This window comes from Oncorhynchus nerka, linkage group LG11 (genome assembly GCF_034236695.1).
Source record: "Oncorhynchus nerka isolate Pitt River linkage group LG11, Oner_Uvic_2.0, whole genome shotgun sequence".
NCBI lineage: Eukaryota > Metazoa > Chordata > Actinopteri > Salmoniformes > Salmonidae > Oncorhynchus > Oncorhynchus nerka.
The window spans coordinates 19,547,955-19,573,990 of NC_088406.1; the positions used below are offsets into that span (position 1 = coordinate 19,547,955).

At 43.1% G+C, this 26,036-nt stretch overlaps 1 protein-coding gene across 6 annotated transcripts in view; it reads left to right on the plus strand.

Moving 5' to 3' along the window:
• Positions 1 to 2,003: 2,003 nt before the first annotated feature.
• LOC115124142 (stromal interaction molecule 1) overlaps positions 2,004 to 26,036 on the plus strand; it is a 54,035-nt gene continuing 30,002 nt past the window's right edge. For 2 of the 6 annotated variants that reach the window (XM_065024283.1, XM_065024284.1), the window contains exons 1-7: positions 2,005 to 2,583; positions 3,172 to 3,295; positions 8,573 to 8,703; positions 11,550 to 11,664; positions 14,963 to 15,071; positions 15,177 to 15,292; positions 21,924 to 22,101. In XM_065024283.1, the coding sequence (XP_064880355.1) occupies positions 3,184 to 3,295; positions 8,573 to 8,703; positions 11,550 to 11,664; positions 14,963 to 15,071; positions 15,177 to 15,292; positions 21,924 to 22,101 (761 nt within the window). In that variant the 5' untranslated portion in view covers positions 2,005 to 2,583; positions 3,172 to 3,183. The other 4 variants (XM_065024282.1, XM_065024286.1, XM_065024287.1 and 1 more) reach the window with 4 other exon arrangements.

The following is a 26,036-nucleotide window of genomic DNA, read 5'->3' on the forward strand; positions in this document are numbered from 1 at the left end:
ATCATACAGCTGTATTATAAACAGTTGGGATTTAGCATGATAAGGCCTACTGGCTACCCCAGTTAGGCTCAGATTTGTTCTGATGGGGGTATTAAGATCATCAGAAGTTGTAACCCCCCCCCCCCCCACCACCTGATGGTATGCCTCCCCATCCCCATACCCCTACTGTTTTACTGTTAGCGTTGTGTAGCCCACAGCCTCAAGGTGGCATGCTTGAGCTTAGTTGTCTGGAACTGGTGAGTCGATGAGCCCCACCTTTTGTATGTTGTAATAGCCTACATCCACACACCTTCAGGTGGAAGTATAATGTCACAATCAGATTGAAGAAACTGAGCTGCACTTCCTAACCTCCTGCCCAATGTATGACCATATTAGAGAGACATATTTCCCTCAGATTACACAGATCCACAAAGAATTCGAAAACAAATCCAATTTTGATAAACTCACATATCTACTGGGTGAAATTCCAGTGTTCCATCACAGCAGCAAGATTTGTGACCTGTTGCCACAAGAAAAGGGCAACCAGTGAAGAACAAACACCATTGTAAATACAACCCATATTTATGCTTATTTATTTTATCTTGTGTCCTTTAACCATTTGTACATTGTTAAAACACTGTATATATATAATATGACATTTGTAATGTCTTTATTGTTTTGAAACTTCTGTATGTGTAATGTTTACTGTAAATTTTTTATATTCACATAACTTTATATATTCACTTTATATATTATCTACCTCACTTGCTTTGGCAATGTTAACACATGTTTCCCATGCCAATAAAGCCCTTGAATTGAATTGAATTGAAGAGGTGGGCAGCATAGGCAGCAGTCTTCCAACTATCATTAAAACGATATTCCGGTAGTCGTGACGTTGGAACCAATGCGCTGCTCATCATGACTGCTCTACCCATAGACTTAGATAGACATTGCATCATTGCATCTGTTCTTATATGGCGTCTTTGGGAGCACAGGCACCGCCATTGAGGCCATATCCATTTTGAGGTAGTACATTTTCTTATTTTACAACTTCTATGAGTTGGCAAACAAACTGAAAGGGTGCACACTGCCGTCTATAGTGTTTTATTTGAACAAGTATAAGGCCAAGGTTGGCGATATACAGCCACCTGCAGTTATGGTTTCTTCACAAGTATAATTCATTAGCTGATCCCTCCTGGTGACACAGATGGAATAATGTGATCCTTCCTTAAATCATTCGAAAGTCCCACCCAGTTGACTACTTCAAAATATTAAAAGTCCTGGTGCTGCACATGCTAAAACAAGTTTTGGGCACTATAGTTTTCTATCTATCTCTATGCCTCAAACACATCCGAACTAATATGTGTTTGAAGCCAGCATGAGCAACAGCTAGCAACATAAGGCCTAGGCGATTTCCTTGAAAATAAAAACAGGTTACGTGTTGATATTGGTACAAATGTAGGATACTGTGGTCGGAATACATTTCTTATATATTTATAAATATATATATACATATATATGTATATATATATATACACACACACACACACACACACACACACACACAGTACTTAAGTAAAATTACTTTAAAGTACTACTTAAACGTTTCTCTGCTACCGCATGGCAAGTGGTACTGAAGCCATGTGTAGGACCAGAAGACTCCTCAACAGCTTCTACCCCCAAGCCATTAGACTGCTTTATTAATAAAAATCGCTACCGGACCATTTACATTGACACCCCTTTTTACTTAAGTAATTTTCTATAATAAAAAAAAAAATGTTTTACTCAAGTATAACAATTAGGTACTTTTCCACAACAATATATATATATATATATATATGCATTACTTAAGTAAAAAGGGGTGTCAGTGTAAATTGTATATATATATATATATATATATATATATATATATATATATTTAAATATATTTTTACCTTCACAATTCGTTTACACCATTTACAGGGCGGAACTCTTATTTTGAAGGATTACTAAAAACACGTGACAGGAAGTGATTCACTAAAATGACTTGATTCACAGGTGAAGCAACCAAGTCCAGAGAATTGAACGAGTCAGCTCCAAAGCCAGGAGTTTAAGCTTTTTTGAGTGTGTGGGGGGGGGAAACCAGCTGTAGCAGACATGTAGTTCGTCAATGACAATCGCTCTGTGTTTGAATCAATCATAAGTACTTTTTTCTTTACTCAAGTGTATTTTATCCAGTAAATTGACGTAAGAGGATGGATTGGCTCGCGTTCTGTCATTGTGTATAGCTCGTGTGCTATGATTAGCTGCTGACAATGATCTGAAGTCTGCTGTGCTAGTGGATTGGTGAGCTAGCTGAAGACGGGACCGGAACCATTACGTTACTTAGTTATCTTTATCCTAGTGTCTGTGTTATTCGACCACCTCGGCCCTTGCCTTGGATTGCCATTAGCGGACTAAACAGAGCGGAAAATCATTTGTCATATGCAGCTAATTTAGTTCTTTATCCATGGAGTACAGAGGGGTTTCTCTTTGCAGTTTGGACCTACGATTGATGACGTGCCTTTGATTCTACTGTAACCACGAGAGTTGTAATAAGAGCATCAAATGCAAAACTATTGAAAGGTAAACTACAATTTCATGCCTACCTAGAAAATCATGCAACAACTGACCCGATTATGAACGGTATTCAGGCCTGGCTGTCAAACTCACTTATGTTTTGGTAAGGTTGGTTAGCCAGCCATTTGTTATTGTTAATTAGCTGTTAACGCGTTAGCTATGATTGCTTGTGAACCATATCCAGCTAATATTGTCTTGTAATTATTTTATTGAAATAGCTAAACATGTTAATTGTTTGCTAGTAGTATTATGGTCATGGTAATGTTTAGCATGAGTCAACCACTGATTTTTGTTAGGGGCTGTAGGCAGGTAGAGCCTGTACTATGTGACTTCTATACTGAGTAACTAGCCAAGTTAATGTCCCAGATATTGGCTACCAATCCTCCTTGTCTGATGATAGTTTGCTTGTAAAGTTTCCGATGTGATCTCATTTGACAATTTTTAGTTAATTCTTTTAGATTGTAATAATAATTTAAGTCATTGGTTTGAAATCTGAAGTTCAGTCATAGTTAAATCACTAGGCTAGTACAGTATCTAACATTATACATTCATGTGAGATGTCACTAAAACATTTCTTCTCCACCCTCTTCCTAGCAAACCTCCATTATGGATTTCAGCAAATCGTTGACCTTGTGGATTGTATGCTTATGCCTTCTGAGCGAAAGTTGGAGGGTCCAAGCCAGCTCAGACCACCATCATATTGATAATGGTGTGTCAGGTATGTAAATATCATTGAGAAATGTCCAAACATTATGACACGCCTGCAAGTGTGTGTTCATACAATACTCCATACACAAAGTGATCAAAATTGGTCACTTGTAAACTTTTGTTGCATTATCAGTGCACTAGAATCTCCAGTGCCATTTTTTTGTATTTATAAATTGTGCCAGCTCTAAATGCAGCCATGCTGAGAATAGTTAGGGTATGCATTCTCCATTAAGCTCTGTCCTCGGGTGATCATGGCACACAGTCAAGTCAGGGAGTCTGGCATCTTGGTAGTGGTTTTTTTCTTGTCGATTTGACAAGTCAGTCAAAATGTATGTTTAGTAATCGTCACTAGTTTTGCCACAGCATTCAATAGAATTCCAAAACGGAATGTGTGACACTTGTCATAAGTTATGTAAACTAAACAATGTGACACTGAAGATGTTTGGGACTTGTAAGGAACAAAATGTAAGGAACATCATATAGGTGTCTAAGCCTCACGTCGGCTACAGTAGTACGCTAGACCTAGCCTATTCATTGTTAGTTTGAGACCAAACCAGTCTCCTCTTGTTCCAGTTTGGGTGGGTATGTATAATAAGTCATATCATATTTATACAGCTGTGGGTGAACTGGGTGCCTGCCCATAATTTTATCAGCACTGTTTATACAGGGCTCCTATGATTGCACATGAACAGTGTTGATGTTGAACTTTTGGCATTTGTAATTTATCATGTAGTGCTATGCTTCCTGTCCAAGGGGCCCCTAACTATTGTAGGCCTATTCTTAAAAAATTTAGACATTTAGAAATGAATAACAATAGCTTAAAAGACTACTCTCTGCCATGAAAGTTAGCCTATTCTATACCACTTACAGTAATTGTGCCTCTACTTGAGAGGTTTTTTGATTTGACGTCATGCAATGAGGCCAGACTGTGTAAAGGCTTCAGCTGAATTGGACAGGCCCAGTCATGAAGTGATACATGTTGGCTGTCACAGTCACCCATCTCCAATAAAGATTGTATTTGTGGTAAAGCATTGAAGACTGTTGTAGTGGTGTGCTGGACCTGTTGGTGGTGAGACATTGAGTGAATGTGGCCTAGCTACCCACATATATAATGTATAGGCTATTGTCTGTGCTCAGAAACAGTTTAACTAGCTTGTGGCATTTGTGTGATGAAGAGACTCGGGGCCTGGAGAGGGTTGACTACTACAGACTACTGCCAGCTACAGTAAGGGTTGGGCATCCTGGAGTCAGGATGGAAGCAGTCATTACACCAGTGGACTGGTGCAGAGGGCAAGTGTGTGTTTAGTCTTCTACAAGCGAATACACAGGGTTAGCTAACTTAAACCTCTTTGAAAAGGTAGTCTCGTATGTAAATATGTAATATCCATCTTGTTTGCTAACCAAATGAGGAAGAGTGTGTGTGTGAGAGCTGCAGGTGATGATAAACGTCATTATTTTACAATCTAGAAGTGTTTGCTGAAGTCCTGGGCTGCAGTTCTGGAATGTAGACACTCTGGTATTTTCAAATGCACAGAAAACAGCCCAAAAAGTAACTTTTCAACCAGCACCACCACACCCTTGGGTTTTAGACCTTTTAACCTTTTATCTAGTAGGCTAGCTGTGTTCAGCACACTGACTTGCGTGGGTTGATTTGGAGTCTGTTGAATTAAAGAACAGGTTGACCTGAAAAGGGTTTGTTATTTGGTGGAGCCATATTAGCCAGGAGGCCTTCATTTAGAGCTGCATTGTTATTGTCTAAGTAGTAGGTCTATTAGCTTCGGTTACTCGGTTTGCTAAAGGCTGTACGCTGGCACAAGATTTCTCAGATAGAGATTGCTCAGCTACTCATTGCACCTGAAATGGGGACCAATAGGGGTGTGACTTTAGAGTCAAGCTGCCACTATAGATGTTTGAGATTCGCTGCCTTCCATTGCAGCTGTAGAGCCTCATTATGGCAGAGGAAATACTGCACCCCACTTTCTGCTGCAGTGCAGTGGCACATTTTTGTGGCATATGCTACTGCCTGTATGTGTTGAAGAGAAGGCTTTACAGTCAGAATGATAACATGTATTAACAAGCAGCTATGGACAACCTGACAGAACGTCAGTTGCTGGATTAGCAGCTTGTTGTAGCCTACATACACTTTTATTCATAAATGTATTTTGTTGGAGTTCCCAGTAGAGTGGGAAGGTGTGTAACCAAGTTGGCCGTTCCCTCCTGCACAGAAAGGCTTCTTGAAGTCAGGAACAGTTTTACTCCAAAATTGAGCATTTATTTGAAAAATAGATTGTTGTATACATCTATGGTTAAAATCAGGATGAAAAGGTAAGAGCATAACATGTTCTCTATTCTTGCGTTCAACTACTCTCACTGCCTCTCATAACCACATATACCTGTATTCAATCAACTTAAATAGGTGGGAGTGGCTACAATTATCTTATTAGCCAATCCTGACTCGACACATTCCTCACATAATTACACACAACTGTAGCAGAATATACTTTTGACTGGCAGGATTTGGAAAATGACTGCAAAACTGTGCGCTTTAACAAATAAACATGAACAGGCACACACACAATGGGGAATGTATGAGTCTTTAGGTGAGGATGTGTCAGCTGTGGTGGTGGTGGTGGTTGTTGATATGCCTGAGTATTATAGAATTGATTCCACAATGGCCAACTGTCATAGCCTCTGTGGCTGACTGGCTCTAGATCTTGACCGGTCGGGTATGGTGACTTTTGTGGTTCCAAACCAGTTTAACAATTGACACCTTTTCTGTAGTTGCCTACAGCTTGGCTGCTTGATAGAGTGCAATTCCACAGCTTCACTTTTCTGGCTTTGTTGCCATTTTCTGTTCAGCCCTTGCTGCCTTAATGAAGTCTTTGTCATAAATAAATCTGCAGCAGTATTCCATGCCAGAGAAGCCCCTGCCTGCCTTGTGCTGTGCTGATTCATGCCTATAAGTTGCACTCTGCATGGGCCAATCGGGGTAGGTCTTGCCTAATGCCTAGTATTGTAATACTACGAGTTGCCTTGTGCAGCAAATGGGAGAGCAAGCTGGAAATAAACACACACATACACACTTGTTGTGCGCTTCCTCAGGATCGATTGCACCACACAGGAATCAACCTGATGTCACGTTTCTTAGTGAGAACTGAAGACGTTGTACTAATCTAGGCCATGCTCTATTTCATTTCTGTTTTGGGCTGGTTTCTGGGCAGGATAACCCACAGTCATACAAGCAGGAATATTTAGCAGACTCTTAGCTTTGATCTATCTGGTAAGCTTTTCCCCATTTAGGGACTATGCTATGACTTCTTTCATCCATTTTGCCTGCTTTTAAAAATGTTTTATCCTGCTGTTTCATCATGTAGACTACATTTTATTTATTTTTTATTTTACCTTTATTTAACCAGGCAAGTCAGTTAAGAACAAATTCTTATTTTCAATGACTGCCTAGGAACAGTGGGTTAACTGCCTGTTCAGGGGCAGAACGACAGATTTGTACCATGTCAACTCGAAGAGATAGAAGGTACATTCTTTTGACCTGAGATTGTGAACTTGAAACTTAGAACATTGAAGCTTTCTGAAATGACACTTGGCAACACTGAAAATCTCTGTGGCTTAGAGGCAGCCTTGGTCATGCTCCTGCACACAGCCCAGAATTTCTGCAGACAGCAGCTCAGGCCAGACAAGGCTTTCCTGTGACTTGAAGCAAGGCCTTATCTGTGATCTGCTGAGGGGTTTTAATCCCCCAGGAGAGGGGGGAAAACTGCAGGCTTAGATGCAACACAACAATTTCATAACCATGACTACACCCAGAGATACTCCCAGCATGTAACACCATTTTATACAACTTTCAAACATCAGTTGTTTTTGCTAACAGGGTTTACGTGTTATGCTCTACAAGTTGTTTTCCACCAGAAAATGGAGAAAGAGTAGAACCAGCTCAAATAACACTGTTATTTGTCTATTAGATGTTCATTGTTTCTTTGAAAAAATTATTTTAAAAGTAATAGGCCTCGTTTCACCATATTAAAACAAGAGTTCAGTTCAAGTTACAGGGTTGACCTTTAATGAGGGACGGACTAAATCACTATTCACATGACAAAGTTGTTTCTGAAGATTATTATTTCTCAAAGCAAAAACATAACTTGTCCTTTACAATGAGGGTTAAAACTTGAAGAAATGTTGGGGTTAAGTGTGTAAAAATCTTTCTAGTAGTCGGAAAAACATGACGAGGGACATTTTTTGCACTTTCACAAGTCATGTATAGAATAACATTTGTATAGAATTTGGACACTAAGGACTAAGGACACTTAGTTTCATAGGCCTTCTAGTAGGCTATGGAAAGGAAAATGACGTCAGCCTAGTAAATCATCATGATTTGTATGTTTTGCCCTCATAGTTCCCCCTGGTCATTGCCTTTTCCCTCACTAGAACTCTACTTCCCTACACACGTGTTGCACTGGGATTGATGACATATCAGCACCCTTGTCACATTGAGTGTAGGCAACTCTGCTTACACTGTTGAAAAGAAAGCAAACTCCCACCCTCTCCACCATTCTCCAATGTAACCATACAGCTGGACACAGCCTGGTTATAAATAGCCTCTTGCTAGGTTTAGTTAACGCTCAGCTAAATTTAGCATCCCTATGCTTTTCTGCTGTGAGCAGCAACGCTCCCGGGTTACTATGGGGATTTGAACAAATGGCTCGGGATGGTTTCAAGGTGGACAGAGTTTTGGCTGTTGGCCTACCCAATAGCTGTGGTGTGTTACAGGTCGATAGCCACTAGTCCTTCTGTATGATGTAGGGTTGGGCTATATCCAGATGTTCATATCTTCAAACCGTTCCCCTACCATCCTGGGGAAACGGTATTACCGGCAGTACACATGGGGCACTGCTTATTTCCCCCCCCCAAAAACAACTATGTATTTTTGTTTTGACGCACACAACTAATTTAGGCAGCAGGGATCTTGATCCAGGAGGGTTGATTGTCTCTGCTGTAACCAAGAAGCTTGATTTGAATGCTAGGGCTTAGCTAGCAAGTTAGCAAACCAAATGCATAGCTGGAGCCCTGAGTTGGAGATGATTTATTTGGCACATCTTGGATAGTTAACTTAGTTTTTATAAGCAGTGACGTAGCTTTAGGGCACCCCAAACTGTTTACCGCCCAAGCCTACTATGATTGAGAAAATATCAGGTGTTGTTGGGAGCCCTGTACAACTGCTGTCAAACGTCAGTCCGAGCTCTGACTCAGGTTGAACTTGTCTTTTCTCCCTCAGAACTCTGTCGCATCGACGAGCCTCGGTGCCACGATGAGAATAGCATCCTCAGTTTCGAGGCGATCCGCAGTATCCACAAGCAGATGGATGATGATGCTAATGGCAATGTGGACGTGTCAGAGACGGACGGGGTGAGTAATACTACCAGGTTCCCTACTCAATGTGACATGTCAGACTGACAGGGTGAGTAATACTACCAGGTTCCCTACTCAATGTGACGTGTCAGACTGACGTGGTGAGTAATACTACCAGGTTCCCTACTCAATGTGACAGACTGACGTGGTGAGTAATACTACCAGGTTCCCTACTCAATGTGATGTGTCAGACTGACTGGGTGAGTAATACTACCAGGTTCCCTACTCAATGTGACGTGTCAGACTGACTGGGTGAGTAATACTACCAGGTTCCCTACTCAATGTGACGTGTCAGACTGACTGGGTGAGTAATACTACCAGGTTCCCTACTCAATGTGATGTGTCAGACTGACTGGGTGAGTAATACTACCAGGTTCCCTACTCAATGTGACGTGTCAGACTGACTGGGTGAGTAATACTACCAGGTTCCCTACTCAATGTGACGTGTCAGACTGACTGGGTGAGTAATACTACCAGGTTCCCTACTCAATGTGACGTGTCAGACTGACTGGGTGAGTAATACTACCAAGTTCCCTACTCAATGTGATGTGTCAGACTGACTGGGTGAGTAATACTACCAGGTTCCCTACTCAATGTGACGTGTCAGACTGACTGGGTGAGTAATACTACCAGGTTCCCTACTCAATGTGACGTGTCAGACTGACTGGGTGAGTAATACTACCAGGTTCCCTACTCAATGTGACGTGTCAGACTGACGTGGTGAGTAATACTACCAGGTTCCCTACTCAATGTGACGTGTCAGACTGACTGGGTGAGTAATACTACCAGGTTCCCTACTCAATGTGACGTGTCAGACTGACTGGGTGAGTAATACTACCAGGTTCCCTACTCAATGTGACGTGTCAGACTGACGTGGTGAGTAATACTACCAGGTTCCCTACTCAATGTGACGTGTCAGACTGACTGGGTGAGTAATACTACCAGGTTCCCTACTCAATGTGATGTGTCAGACTGACTGGGTGAGTAATACTACCAGGTTCCCTACTCAATGTGACGTGTCAGACTGACGTGGTGAGTAATACTACCAGGTTCCCTACTCAATGTGATGTGTCAGACTGACTGGGTGAGTAATACTACCAGGTTCCCTACTCAATGTGACGTGTCAGACTGACTGGGTGAGTAATACTACCAGGTTCCCTACTCAATGTGACGTGTCAGACTGACTGGGTGAGTAATACTACCAGGTTCCCTACTCAATGTGACGTGTCAGACTGACTGGGTGAGTAATACTACCAGGTTCCCTACTCAATGTGACGTGTCAGACTGACTGGGTGAGTAATACTACCAGGTTCCCTACTCAATGTGACGTGTCAGACTGACGTGGTGAGTAATACTACCAGGTTCCCTACTCAATGTGACGTGTCAGACTGACTGGGTGAGTAATACTACCAGGTTCCCTACTCAATGTGGACTTGTCAGACTGACTGGGTGAGTAATACTACCAGGTTCCCTACTCAATGTGACGTGTCAGACTGACTGGGTGAGTAATACTACCATGTTCCCTACTCAATGTGACGTGTCAGAATGACTGGGTGAGTAATACTACCAGGTTCCCTACTCAATGTTTCAGACTGACTGGGTGAGTAATACTACCAGGTTCCCTACTCAATGTGTCAGACTGACTGGGTGAGTAACTCTAATCCCCTGTTATCCACCAGCAGGGACTCCTTCCCAAGATGGCCAGCGATAATGAGATTAGTTAATGGCTGCCTGGTAATGGCCTTTATTTTGCTATTGAAGTAAGTGGTGGATTTGTGCTCTTCCTGGCTAGGCATTGGGCTCCCAAGAGGCGGAGCTGTCTAAGGCACTGTATCTCAGTGCTAGAGGTGTCACTACAGACACCCTGGTTCGAATCCAGGCTGTGTCACAACCGGCCGTGATTGGGAGTCCCATAGGCTGGTGCACAATTGGCCCAGCTCTGTCCAGGTTTGGCCGGTGTAGGCCGTCATTGTAAATAAGAATATGTTCTTAACTGACTTGCCTAGTTAAATAAAGGTTGAACAAAAAAACATTGAAGAAAATGTCTGCAGTCAGAGCTGCTAAAATGACACCGATGTGGCCTGCCCTCCTCTACCGTCCCGTAGCAGGCTTCTCTCTTGCACTGCAACCAGTAGTAGGGCAGGCTGGGAGAAGCCGGTACGGCAGCCGGAGGTCTCTCCCTCTGCAGCTTCTTCTGCAGGGGCTGAGCAGTTTTAGAGAAGGAGTCACTCAATGTGTCCGGTATTACTTACAGTAGGCTCATTACATTGGAATATTGGTCGAGTGTTTAGAGTAGAAAGAGGAACACCTGATTTCCTGTTTTGTGTTCCTCTTCATCAAATGATGTGTCCACATCCAGCAATGGAGTTATAGGTTTGTACTTTAATCACAGGTTCAGGCCAGTAAAGCTTCAGTGGAAAATGACATTTGCATGCTCAAACCTATAGATCTTTATTGACATTCACCTATTAAGACAATGTCTCAATCTTAATTGACATTGTCATAAAAGACCATGTGTTTTCTAGCCCCTTCTCACAGTGTGAGTAAAGCATGGGGTTCCTGGCTGTTCCACACAGCCTCCTCTACAGCTTGTCATGAATTCTGTGATAATGTTACAAGGCCGGATGCACACTGCAGGCACAGGGACGCACAAGGCTAGCCTCTCTGTTGGTTATTCTCTGAGCAAGCTAACACTTTGCAGTCTCCTAAGTCTACCTCAGCCTGGATGAAACGGTTTGAGCCCTCTGCTCTGACATCATCCTATAAGTGACAGGCCACATAATCCTTCTGGCTGATTTGATTGACACCTCTCTTCCCTTCTCTCCCCCCTATGTGACCTCCAGTTCCTAAGGGAGGACCTGAACTACCACGATCCCAAAGCCAAGCACAACAGTTTCCACGGAGACGACCAGTTCATCAGTGTGGAAGACCTGTGGAATACTTGGAAGGGTTCTGAAGGTGCTGGAACTAACACCGTAGTGTTGCCTCAGCCCCCCACTCTGTCTCTGCTCTTTTCAGGCTAGCAGCACAAACAAGCCTCCCCTCCAGGCATGCTGCCCCACTCGGTGCATCCGTTTGCATATGAGAGTCTCAGACGATGAATCTCATTCGGTACACTGTGTTCTCTTCTCAGAGCTCTGTCGGTCCAGCCCACCTTGTTTGATGTCTCACTGCTGACTGACACCGTGTTAGCTAGACTCCCTGTGCTTTGTCTGTTTTAGAGTACTGCACTGTATTTACATTTTTATCTTCAGTAATTAGAATGAATGCTTGATGTTTTGTGTGGTGACTGTAGGTAAGGGAGAGTTCTTGCTGCCCAACCATCCCAGCTACAGCAGTCAAACGTATTAGCTGGTATGTCAGCATTGTCAAGTAAAGTGCAGACCACTTAGCAGCTCAAGCATCCTGGCAGAGGGTGATCAGTGGCCCTGTCATCATAACATACACACACAGATAGCAACCATCCACACTGACGTACCACCTACGCCTCCTTGTCCTGCTGGCAGTACTCTGTCACGTTTATCATATACCGTTCATGGCTTTTCACATCTACATTCTCCTCTTTTCTCTTCTCTTTGTCCCTCACCTCTCCTTCCTCCCACTCTCTTAATCTCCTACAACCCTTCCCTCTCCCTACCTCGCTGCTCTTTCCCCTGTTTCTTTCCCCTGTTTCGCTCAGAGCAGAGGTTGGAAGCCAGGAAACTCTGCTCAGGCCAGCAGCATGCAGTAGCACATTAACCTAGCTAGCTAGCTAGCTAGCTAGGCAGCAGCACATTAATCCACCCAGCTAGCTAGGCAGCAACACATTAACCCACCCAGATAGCTAGCTAGGCAGCAACACATTAACCCACCCAGATAGCTAGCTAGGCAGCACCACTTTAACCCACCCAGCTAGCTAGCTAGGCAGCAGCACATTAATCCACCCAGCTAGCTAGGCAGCAACACATTAACCCACCCAGATAGCTAGCTAGGCAGCAACACATGAACCCACACAGATAGCTAGCTAGGCAGCACCACTTTAACCCACCCAGCTAGCTAGCTAGGCAGCAGCACATTAACCCACCCAGCTAGCTAGCTAGGCAGCAGCACATTAACCCAGCCAGCTAGCTAGGCAGCAACACATTAACCCAGCCAGCTAGCTAGGCAGCAACACATTAACCCAGCCAGCTAGCTAGGCAGCAGCACATTAACCCAGCCAGCTAGCTAGGCAGCAGCACATTAACCCAGCCAGCTAGCTAGGCAGCAGCACATTAACCCAGCCAGCTAGCTAGGCAGCAGCACATTAACCCAGCCAGCTAGCTAGGCAGCAGCACATTAACCCAGCCAGCTAGCTAGGCAGCAGCACATTAACCCAGCCAGCTAGCTAGGCAGCACCACTTTAACCCAGCTAGCTAGCTAGGCAGCAGCACATTAACCCAGCCAGCTAGCTAGGCAGCAACACATTAAAACCTCTTTGGGCTGAGATCCTGCTAACGGGATCGATATGACAGCCAGTGAAAGTGCAGGGCGCCAAATTCAAAAAATAAATCCCACAATTAAAATTCCCCAAACATACAAGTATTTTACACCATTTTAATGATCTACTTCTTGTTAATCCCACCACAGTGTCCGATTTTCAAAAAGGCTTTACGACGAAAGCACACAATTATGTTAGGTCTGCACCTAGTCACAGCCAAAGCGAGGAGTCACAAAAAGCAGAAATAGAGAGAAAATTTATCACTAACCTTTGATGAATATCATCAGATGACACTCATAGGACTTCCTGTTACACAATACATGTATGTTTTGTTCGATAAAGTTCATATTTATATTAAAAAATCTCAGTATACATTGGTGCGTTACGTTCAGTAGTTCCAAAACATCCAGTGATTTTGCAGAGAGCCACATCAATTAACAGAAATACTCATAATAAACATTGCTAAAAGATACAACTATTATGCATGGGATTATAGATACACTTCTCCTTATTGCAACCGCTGTGTCAGATTTAAAAAAAGCTTTACCGAAAAAGCACACCATGCAATAATCTGAGTACAGCGCTCAGACACCAAAACAAGCCATACAGATACCTGCCATGGTGTGTAGTCAACAGAAGTCAGAACTAGCATTATAAATATTCACTTACCTCTGATGATCATCAAAATGCACTCCCAGGAATCCCAGTTCCACAATAAATGTTTGTTTTGTTAGATTAAGTCCATTTATGTCCAAATACCTCCTTTTTGTACGCGCGTTTAGCCCAGTAATCCAAATTAATGACGTCCGATCACTAGATCCAGACGAAAAGTCAAAAAGTTCCGTTACAGTCCGTAGAAACATGTCAAACGATGTATAGAATAAATCTTTAGGATGTTTTTAACAAATCTTCAGTAATGTTCCAACCAGAGAATTCCTTTGTCTTCAGAAATGCAATGGAACTAAAGCTAACTCTCACATGAATGTGCGTGGTCAGCTCGTGGCTCTCTGGCAGACCTCTGACTCATTCCCCTCTCATTTGCCCCCACCTCACAGTAGAAGCCTCAAACAAGGTTCTAAAGACTGTTGACATCTAGTGGAAGCCTTAGGAAGTGCAATTTGAATGAGTTGGAAAAACTACCAACTTCAGATTTACCACTTCCTGGTTGGATTTTTTTCTCAGGTTTTTGCCTGCCATATGAGGTCTGTTATACTCACAGACATCATTCAAACAGTTTTAGAAACTTCAGAGTGTTTTCTATCCAAATATACTATGCATATATTAGCAACTGGGCCTGAGTAGCAGACAGTTTACTCTGGGCACCTTATTCATCCAAGCTACTCAATACTGCCCCCAGCCATAAGTTAACCCAACCAGCTAGCTAGGCAGCAACACATTACACCAGCTAGCTAGCTTGGCAGCAACACATTAGCCCAGCTAGCTAGCTAGGCAGCAGCACATTAATCCACCCAGCAGCACATTAACCCACCCAGTTGACTAGGCAGCCTGTGCCCACACCACACTGCTGCTGACTCCCTGCCAGTCCTGTTTCCCCTACCCTGTCTTTTATTAAGAGGTGGCTAACGTGTGTAGCTACATTTAACAGTGTGTTATGATAGAGGATTCCTCTAAGGGCTTTTGGCTACACTCGTCTCACGGCGACACTCCTAAGATGTAAAGCAGAATCGCAGATGTGTGGGTCGGCGTTGGCTCAAAGTAGGCATACAACCAGTGATGGAGATTACTGAGGCTCATCTGAAACATGCAGAGAGAGGTAAATATCATGTTTTTGTATTGCAGTGTGCAACTGGACAGTGGACGATGTGGAGAATTGGCTCATCTACGTGGAGCTGCCGCAGTATGTGGACGCCTTCCGCAAGATGCATTTCAACGGGACTGTCATGCCCAGGTAAATTAATCCATAGCGTCCTTCATACTAACCCTCCTATTCTCGCTCTCTTCCTCAATGTTCCTGTGACTGCACTGGATAATCTCAATCTGTCTGTTCCCTCAGGCTGGCTGTGAAGAACGCCACTCTGACGGTGTCCATTCTGAAGATGCTGGATCGCAGCCATGTTCAGAAGCTGCAGCTCAAGGCCTTGGACACTGTGCTGTTCGGCGCCCCACTCAGTAAGTGGATTATTCTTTTTTACAATTATGTGACCTGTTAGTGTGTTTCTTTCAACCAGACCGATAAAGGAGAGTTTCTATTGCATTCTGAAGCAACTGTTTGTGAATGTAATTATAAGAGGAAGAATAGTGTCTGCTCTGTTTTTCTCCAGCTGGAGACAGTTGGTTAAAAAAACAACTCCAAACTGTGTTCATTAGTCTCAAGCAGCAGCAGCAGTGCTGGAAAATACTAGTTCTTATTAAGTTTCCCCTTTTAATGTCACATGCACATTCAAATACAGTGAAAGGCCTTTCTTGCAAACTCTAAACCCAACAATGTGGTAATCAATAACAATGTAATACTCAAGATAACAAGGTAGAGCAAAAAAACACAAAAAATCAAAAAGCTTGTCCCCCTATACGTTTAGCTAGTAATCGTCTAGGACTTCCTGCAGGCAGCCTTGTTGCTGCAGCACAGAATACAGTGAATCAGTATGACTCATTTCAATTCTGCTACAATGTCCTTTGATAAATAACAAACTGAGTATCACCGGGGCTACTTTAAGGTCAGAAACCACCATGCTTTCCCGTAAAGGAAGTGAAGCCCTGTTTAGGAAGGCTATAATTTGTGGTGCTCTGTGTGCCATACCAAAAGCCAGCCTGTTCCAGCCTCAGCAGAGAGAGCAGTACTATAAAAGAGGTGAGTTGATGCTCAGGCTGAGCTACTCTGTATTCTAGACACACCTCTCTGGCGCACTGAGACAAACACACTACACCTCTAGGGCCCTATAAAATCACACCTCTTTGGCCCACTGAGACAAACACACCAAAACTCTCTAAAATCTGTGTTGCGAATGGAATCATGGAATACAGAGATTTAAATGGAGTTCAACAATTATTAAATGTACTGAACGTAGTAGGAATCAACTAAATGTATGGAACTTATTAGAAAAGTCCTACATTTTCCCAAGTTCCTCATCAGATATTAACAAAATGAATCGGTGATTTGTATTTTCCTGCAACATTTTGAAACAGCCCAGGTATGCCCTTTTGTCCGTGACATGCGCGTGTATGCCTACACAGTGTAGGAGTTAGTGATGATGCTAATGATAACCTTCTAGTAGAGATGGAAAGGCTTTCCCAGAAGCCTTCTCAATAAAATGTTAACTACAAAGTAGCCAATGCCTAACTGGCAGAATGATTATTTTCATCAATCCAGTGGCCATTTGTTTAGCAAATTCTGCAATCACATGAGCGCTATAGGAACCTGGCTAACCAAACAACGGTCTCTTGCTGGTGCACACTTGCGTTAACAAGGTGCATATCCCAACCTGGCACTAAGTCCTACTAGTTATGGAGTTAAAAGATCTGATAGGAAACAGAACATGTCAGTTGTATTTATGTGGAGCATGATCAGTCATTCCCACAGCAACCCTGGTCCTGGATAAACAGGAAAAACACAGGACTAGGTTCCTGACAGCGATCTCAGTTACATATTTCAGCCTGTTGCAGCATGAATCTTTAGTCCCCAGAGGCTCCTGCTGTATCAGTGGTTGGTCCTGTAGATACACCTGTTTTCCCCATGGTTTTCCTTCTGTAAATGTATGGCATTCTGTTGGTCATACCCTGTCAGTGGGGCTGGGGCTTGAGAGAAACTGCTGATGTAATGTCACCATCAGACAAGGGGGTTCCTGGGAATCGTACCAGAGAGGGAGAACCTGATGGCTCACATTCTGGGGCTGCACCACAGACATTGTGTAGAGTGTGGTGGTGGTGGCTCTCTAAAATCTTCTAATATTCTAATTCTGTTTGTGGTTCTCACTCTCAAAATCACACTTTTTATAAATAGAACATCAAATTGTGTTCTTTTAAGTGCACAACAATGTTTAAACCACATCAGGCACTTTTCAGGTCTGTGAAAAATCTAAGAAATGTTCATTTTTGACTGTAGAACAAGAATCCGTGATCAGGTTATGTAAGGAAACCAGAATATTAATGTCGCCTTGGGCTTCCTCTGGCCTTGAAGTTCTGTCTGCTCTGCTCTCCATACTAGAGAACGGGGGGGAGAAATAAAGGAGAATTGGGCTTGTTTTATAAGAAGGTTGCAGCAGCATCAGGATAAGGGTGAGTTAGAAGTCTGTCTGGAATGTGTCATTGTGTTTGTTTAGGGAAGAGTCTCAGCTGGAGGAAGGGAGGGGGTCGTCTGGACATGACAGACTGTCTGCACAGCAGCAGCATTTTAAGACACCTTTCACAATGCTCCCGTCAGAAATGGACATTACTCCTTGTCTTGTCTTAATGGCTGACACATTTACCAAAGGGGACCCATTCCCCAGCCCTGTTTACGACTTATTACATGCAACTGGAGTGTTCACCTGAAGAATAAAAGAAAAAGACCGGTTTGAGCCAAGTCATTCCCAGTCTAATGGTCAGTTAAACATGTCACTTTGGACTTTCAGGGCAACATTCCTGCTAATCAGCAACCTGTTTTCAGAGAAATAAGAGGCTAATGGAATGTGTTGGAGGAAAAGACCGACATGCACAATGTCTTTGGAAAGTATTCAGTCCCCTTGACTTTTTCCACATATTGTTACGGTACAGCCTTATTCTAAAATGTATTAAATAAATACAATCCTCAGCAATCTACATACAATACCCTATAATGACAAAGTGAAAACGGGTTTTTATACAATTTAGCAAATGTATTAAAATGTAAAATCAAATTCTAATAAGTATTCAAACCCTTTGCTATGGTACTTGAAATTGAGCTCAGGTGCATCCTGTTTCCATTGATCATCATTGAAATGTTTCTACAACTTGGAGTCCATGTGGTAAATTCAATTAATTGGACATGATTTGGAAAGGCACACACCTGTCCCATATAAGGTCCCAAAGTTGACAGTGCACCTCAGAGCAAAAACCAAGCCATGAGGTTGAAGGAGTTGTCCATAGAGCTCCGAGACAGGATTGTGTTGAAGCACAGATCTGGGGAAGGGTACCAAAAAATGTCTGCAGCATTGAAGGTCCCTAAGAACACAGTGGCCTCCATCATTCTAAAATGGAAGAAGTTTGGAACTTCTAAGAATCTTCCTAGAGTTGGCTGCCTGGTCAAACTGAGCAATCAGGAGAGAAGGGTGTTGGTCAGGGAGTTGACCAAGAACCCGATGGTAACTCTGACAGAGCTCCGGAGTTCCTCTGTGGAGATGGTAGTCCTTCTGGAAGGTTCTCCCATCTCTGCAGCACTCCACCAATCAGGCCTTTGTGGTAGAGTGGCCAGATGGAAGCCACTCCTCAGTAAAAGGCTCATGACGGCCCGCTTGGAGTTTGTCGTAAAGCACCTAAAGTCTCTCAGACCATGAGAAACAAGATTCTCTGGTCTGATGAAACCAGGATTGAACTCTTTGACCTTAATTCCAAGCATCACGTCTGGAGGAAACCTGGCACCACACTTACGGTGAAGCATGGTGATGGTAGCATATTGCTGTGGGGATGCTTTTCAGTGACAGGGACTGGGAGACTAGTCAGGATTGAGGGAGAGATGAACAGAGCAAAGTACAAAGGGATCCTTGATTCTCCAGAGCGCTCAGGACCTCAGACGGGGGCTAAGGTTCATCTTCCAACAGGACAACAACCCTAAGCACACAGCCAAGACAACACAGGAATGGCTTCGAGACAAGTCTGAATGTCCTTGAGTGGCCCAGCCAGAGCCCGGACTTGAACCTGATTGAACATCTCTGGAGAGACCTGAAAATAGCTGTGCAGCAAAGCTCCCCATCCAACCTGACCGAGCTTGAGAGGATCTGCAAAGAAGAAATTCAAAATACAGGTGTGCCAAGCTGTGTCACACCCAAGAAGACTCGAGACTAATTTCTGCCAAAGGTGCTTCAACAAAGTACTGAGTAAAGGGTCTGAATATTATTGTAATTGTCATATTTCAAAAATCCTGTTTTTGTGTTGTCATTATGGGGTAATGTGTGTAGATTGTTGAAGGAAAAAATAAAATGTAATCCTTTTTAGAGTAAGGCTGTAACATAAAAAAATGTGGAAAAGTCAATGGGTCTGAATACTTTCTGAAGGCACTGTAACTACCAAAATAAAGGAAACACCAACAGTGTCTTAATAGGGCGTTGGGCCACCATGAGCCACCAGAACAGCTTCAATGTGCCTTGGCATAGATTGTCTCGAACTCTATTGGAGGGATGTGACAACATTTGAGATATTCCATAATTTGGTGTTGATGGAAAACGCGGTCTCAGGTACCGCTCCAGAATCTCCCACTTTTAATAATGTTTACATATCTTACATTACATTTTGGCGGATGCCAGGAGAACGCTACCTGCCTGAATGCATAGTGCTAACAGTCAAGTTAGGTGGTTGAGGAATCATGGTCTGGTGCTGTGTTTCATGGTTCAGGATTGGACCCTTAGTTCCAGTGAAGGGAAATCTTAACGCTACAGCATACAATTACATTCTAGACAATTCTGTGTTCCCAACTTTGTGTCAACAGTTTGGGTAAGGCTCTTTCCTGTTTTAGCATGAAAGTGCCCCTGTGCACAAAATGAGGATCATACAGAAATGGTTTGTTGAGCTGGTGTGGAAGAACTTTACTGGCCTGCACAGAGCCCTGACCTCAACCCCACCTTTCGGGATGAATTGGAACCCCTGCGAGCCAGGCTTAATCCCCTGCGAGCCAGGCTTAATCGCCCAACATCGGTGCCGGACCTCACTACTGCTCTTGTGGCTGAATGGATATTCCAACATATATTGGAAAGCCTTCACAGAAAAGTGGCGACCAACTCCATATTAATGCCCATGATTTTGGAATGAGATGTTTGACGAGCAGGTGTCCACATACTTTTGGTCATGTAGTGAATATTAGATCATTAATAATATGAACTCTGCTATCTCTCCACTGTCAGACCACAGACACACACAGCTCTGCTGTACTGCTACTCTAGGAAGCCATAGTGCATTGTTCCCATTTAGGCAGACCGCGGGACAGATTTTTCCCACAAGTGATTTTTATTTTGCCTCCAATTTCTCTCAGTAAATCAAAAAACAAACATGTTTGTTGGACATAACTTTAAAATCAAAAGGAAATCAGCTCAGTGATTTTTAATTTACGAAATCTGTTACCAAGTATTCCCACGCCTAAATAGAGGCTTATGTGATGATATCCCAATGTAGTCGACGTTAAAATGATTCTGTTTTTGTCAAATACCATATCTGTTTGGGTTTGTTGCGGTCCATTTGCAGTGTACAAATGATTTATAACTATGTTCCGCCCCCCGATAATCCGCTGAAAGAAAAATGTCCACAGCTGACTGTAATTGGGGACGCCTACCCTAGAACTTTATAGCCCAGCTAGTTCCCCCTCGTATGGTTTTTCTGGTTGCTATATCTTTGGCCCGACACCAGTCTAGTCATTCACCACTATCCGGCCAAGTTCCACTGTCAATGACCAACTGTGTTTGTACTGAATTGTGTAGGCAAGGCTACAAGAGCCCACACAGAGCTCTTGATTCATGACTGAGGGCAAGTAAATATTGCTTGCCTAATGATGAGCACATTACCCTGTCGGTGACATTAAAGGGGGATGTTGTTTTTCTATGAGACGGAGGGAGGTCTTTATTCCATGTCAGTAACAGCCAGCAGAGAGAGCTTAGTGTGTAAGGCTTGTTTGTAAGTTGGCACACCCTCTGAGCCTGTATAGAGGGATGCCAGGCCCAGACTTTAGCTGACACTCCACGTCCTCTTTTGTTTCACTCCAGGAAATAAGCGCTGTGTTTGCTAATAGGTTATGCTATGTGTTTGCGTAGATCTTATCCCTTTCCAGGCCCTACGGTGGCTCACAGCTTTAAGAGAATGGGCATTGTAATCCTTTGTCTCTCTGTGCTTTAAGGATGATGGATCGTGTCTAAGGCGTTCTGGCTAATTTTACATGAGGGTTAGTTGCTGCCTTCCTGGCTGTCGGTGACTGAGGAATGGGACTGTTCTGGATCCCTTAGGATGGCAACATTATGACAGAGGACATTCACACCTCTCTACCCCGGACCGAGTCAATCCCTCAGAGGACAGGAAGGGTGAGACGGTGGCTGTCAGGGCTGGGGGTTTGATTCGTTGCCTTATGTAAATGTAAACTCCCATGTCTGTGTCATCGTATTCTCAACGTGTTCCTCAGCATCTTTTAGCAGACTGAAATAGTGTGTTAATCTGCCTTTTATCTGGTTCTTTTGGCCTGGTGCCCCTCCCACACACACACACACTACTATCACACACTTCTATTGTACAGACCTCGCCACAGTACAGTATCATGACTTGAATTCATTCAGTTTCACATTTTCACATCATCAGTTCACCACCATTGAGTTCTCTGGATGAAGGGACAATCTGAAAACGTTGCCGCCATACAATGTGTGCTAAAGGGATGCATTTAGGAAGCCCTTATATCTACTTAACCAGAGTCAGATTAAATGGTCTACATGAGTGTCTGCATCCAGTATGAAGGAAGTTGGAGGTAGTTTCCCGAGCCAATGCTAACAGTTACCATAGACTTCCAGTCATTGCGCCAATGCTAGGGGAAGTAAATAAAGCGCTTCTTTGCCAAACTCCTGAAGTATCCATTTAACCGAACACTTTTCTCTCTCCCCAGTGAATAGACATAACCACCTAAAGGACTTCATGCTGGTGGTTTCCATAGTGATCGGCATTGGAGGCTGCTGGTTCGCCTACATCCAGAACCGTTACTCCAAGGACCACATGAAGAAGATGATGACGGACCTGGATGGACTACAGAGGGCTGAGCAGAGCCTTCATGATCTACAGAAGAAGTGAGTTTGTCTTTCACTTCAGCCACTGTAGCAGAAGGAAGTAGGCCAATGTAAGCCCATAGAAGTAGTGACTGAATTATGTCATTCTAGAATTCTAACGGAGCCTCATTTATCTGCTGGTGTTTCATAGTATCAACCAGTTCCATGCTATGTTGTTTTTGGTACTGATCTAGGCTCTCTCTATTAGGCCTGCTTCATTAGTAGATTAATCATTGGTTTGCTGTTCTCATAATAAAACGTCTCCTACTTGATGTTGTGGTGGGAATTTGGGGACAGTCAGTGTCCATTTAGTCAAGAATTAGCAGCTTTTTCAAGTTTGTCATGTTGAAAGGCCAATCCATAATCCAATGGAAACAGAAGGTGTAGGTTTAACTGTTCTGAGACCATCAGTTGAGTTCCTCATTCTATAGATGTAGTATTTATTAGGATCCCCAATTTAGCGGCTACTCTTCCTTGGGTCAAAACTTTTAGTGCAGTCATTACGCGAGGACAAAAAGATCCTGTCCGCACAGAGTGGAAGTGATTTCTATGGAACAGCAACTAAGCCTCACAGCTGATAACAAGGGGAACTTGGTGTCACCTGTCCATGGAAATGATTTTTCTTAATGATTATTCCGCAAACACCTTTTGAAATCTGAGCTAGCATATGCTTGTGGTTTGACTCGGAGAGAGAAACACCTTTTGAAATCTGAGCTAGCATATGCTTGTGGTTTGACTCTGAGAGAGAAACACCTTTTGAAATCTGAGCTAGCATATGCTTGTGGTTTGACTCGGAGAGAGAAACACCTTTTGAAATCTGAGCTAGCATATGCTTGTGGTTTGACTCGGAGAGAGAAACACCTTTTGAAATCTGAGCTAGCATATGCTTGTGGTTTGACTCGGAGAGAGAAACACCTTTTGAAATCTGAGCTAGCATATGCTTGTGGTTTGACTCGGAGAGAGAAACACCTTTTGAAATCTGAGCTAGCATATGCTTGTGGTTTGACTCGGAGAGAGAAACACCTTTTGAAATCTGAGCTAGCATATGCTTGTGGTTTGACTCGGAGAGGCTCTTTCCCCTTTGCCAGGAGGCTCAAAGCGCTTTCCCCTGGCAGACATACTGCCTGGCTGTCCTCCCCTTCTTTAAGCTGCAGTCTAGGCTTGGGTGATAAACCGTAAACCACGATATTTTAGAAATCCAGATGGCATGATTTTCAATACCTTTAAAAACAAAAAGTTCTATGCCACTGGTTATAACAAGAAGTTAAGTATAACTATAAGAAATCTCAGATATGTCAAATTATATCCAGCTTCAGCTATGCATTTGGTTTGCTAACTTTCTAGCTGTCAAGATCAAGCTTCTTGTTTACAGCAGAGGTTCAATCCCCTCCAGGATCAAGATCTCTGTTGCCTAAATCATTTTGTGTCACTGTTTCTTATTTGTAATATACATTTGAAATAGTGCCTCTTGTATGCACTTCTGGTAACGCCGTATCCTGGTATGGTACAGAAACGGTGCCTCTTGTATGCACTTCTGGTAACGCCGTATCCTGGTATGGTACAGAAACGGTGCCTCTTGTATGCACTTCTGGTAAATCCTGGTATGGTACAGAAACGGTGCCTCTTGTATGCACTTCTGGTAACGCCGTATCCTGGTATGGTACAGAAACGGTGCCTCTTGTATGCACTTCTGGTAACGCCGTATCCTGGTATGGTACAGAAACGGTGCCTCTTGTATGCACTTCTGGTAACGCCGTATCCTGGTATGGTACAGAAACGGTGCCTCTTGTATGCACTTCAAGTCAACGCCGTATCCTGGTATTACAGAAAGATGTTCTTGTATGCACTTCTGGTAAGCCGTATCCTGGTATGGTACAGAAACGGTGCCTCTTGTATGCACTTCTGGTAACGCCGTATCCGGTATGGTACAGAAACGGTGCCTCTTGTATGCACTTCTGGTAACGCCGTATCCCGGTATGGTACAGAAACGGTGCCTCTTGTATGCACTTCTGGTAACGCCGTATCCCGGTATGGTACAGAAACGGTGCCTCTTGTATGCACTTCTGGTAACGCCGTATCCCGGTATGGTACAGAAACGGTGCCTCTTGTATGCACTTCTGGTAACGCCGTATCCCGGTATGGTACAGAAACGGTGCCTCTTGTATGCACTTCTGGTAACGCCGTATCCCGGTATGGTACAGAAACGGTGCCTCTTGTATGCACTTCTGGTAACGCCGTATCCCGGTATGGTACAGAAACGGTGCCTCTTGTATGCACTTCTGGTAACGCCGTATCCCGGTATGGTACAGAAACGGTATGAACATTTGTAGAACACTAGTTTCTTGCCTTGTATTTTCTGCCATTAGCACTGACTATATACATGCTTTCTGATGACAGGATGGAGATGGATTATTTTCACATCCTCCTGTTCATCTATGGCTCAATCATGCTGACTCGTACTTGACGTAGGCCACAGGAGGCTGCTGACTGGAGAACAGCTGATAATGTCCAGAACTGAGCTAATGGAATGGCATCAAACACCTGGAAAACATGTTTGATACCATTCTACTTATTCCACTCCAGCCATTGCCACAAGCTTGTCCACCAGCCAACCTCCTGTGATGTAGGTCTACTGATCCACCAACCTAGCCATCTGATGTACTTGCTACCAGGTCATTGATTCTGCATGGGCGTGCTGTGTGTGTGTTCCATAGCCTTGCTAGCTGAGAGCAGCCCTGGAACAGAGTCATGTTATGCCTCTTGACGTCCCTCTCTCCCTAGACAGAAACGTTGTATATCACATCCTGTCAGTTGGGAACAGGGGTTAGTAATGCCCTCCCTGTTCATTTACTGTGATAGTAAAACATCTCTGGCATTTTGTCTGTGTTTAAATCTATCTCAACCCCTGCTGTGGGACATTCAGATGAGGCTGCAACTCTCTGAAACGCCTAGTGACTGTCTTATAAAGCACAATAATTTGATGTGCCAATTAGATGTTAGTTAGAGGTCGACCGATTATGATTTTTCAATACCGATACCGATTATTGGAGGACCATTAAAGCTGATGCCGATTTATTTATGTATTTGTAATAATGACAATTACAATACTGAATGAACACTTATTTTAACTTAATATAATACATCAATAAAATCAATTTAGCCTCAAGTAAATAATGAAACATGTTCAATTTGGTTTAAATAATGCAAAAACAAAGTTTTGGAGAAGAAAGTAAAAGTGCAATATGTGCTATGTAAAAAAGCTAACGTTTCAATTCCTTGCTCAGAACATGAGAACATATGAAAGCTGGTGGTTCCTTTTAACATGAGTCTTCAATATTCCCAGGTAAGAAGTTTTAGGTTGTAGTTATTATAGGAATTATAGGACTATTTCCCTCTATACCATTTGTATTTCATTAACCTTTGACTATTGGATGTTCTTATAGACACTTTAGTATTGCCAGTGTAACAGTATAGCTTCCGTCCCTCTCATCGCTCGAACCAGCAACACAGACAATTAGCGCGCGCTAACTTGCCAGCCATTTGACTTCGGTTACACATATCCGGAGTTGATAGGCTTGAAGTCATAAACCGCGCAATGCTTGGCGCACAACGAAGAGCTGCTGGCAAACGCACGAAAGTGCTGTTTGAATGAATGTTTACGCCCCTGCTTCTGCCTACCACCGCTAAGTCAGATACTTAGATACTTGTATGCTCAATCAGATTATATGCAACGCAGGACACGCTAGATAATATCTAGTAATATCATCAACCATGTGTAGTTAACTAGTGATTATGATTGATTGTTTTTTATAAGATAAGTTTAATGCTAGCTAGCAACTTACCTTTGCTTACTGCATTCACGTAACAGGCAGTCTCCTTGTGGAGTGCAACGAGAGAGGCAGGTCGTTATTGCATTGGACTAGTTAAATACAGGTATTTAAAAAATATAAAAAAAT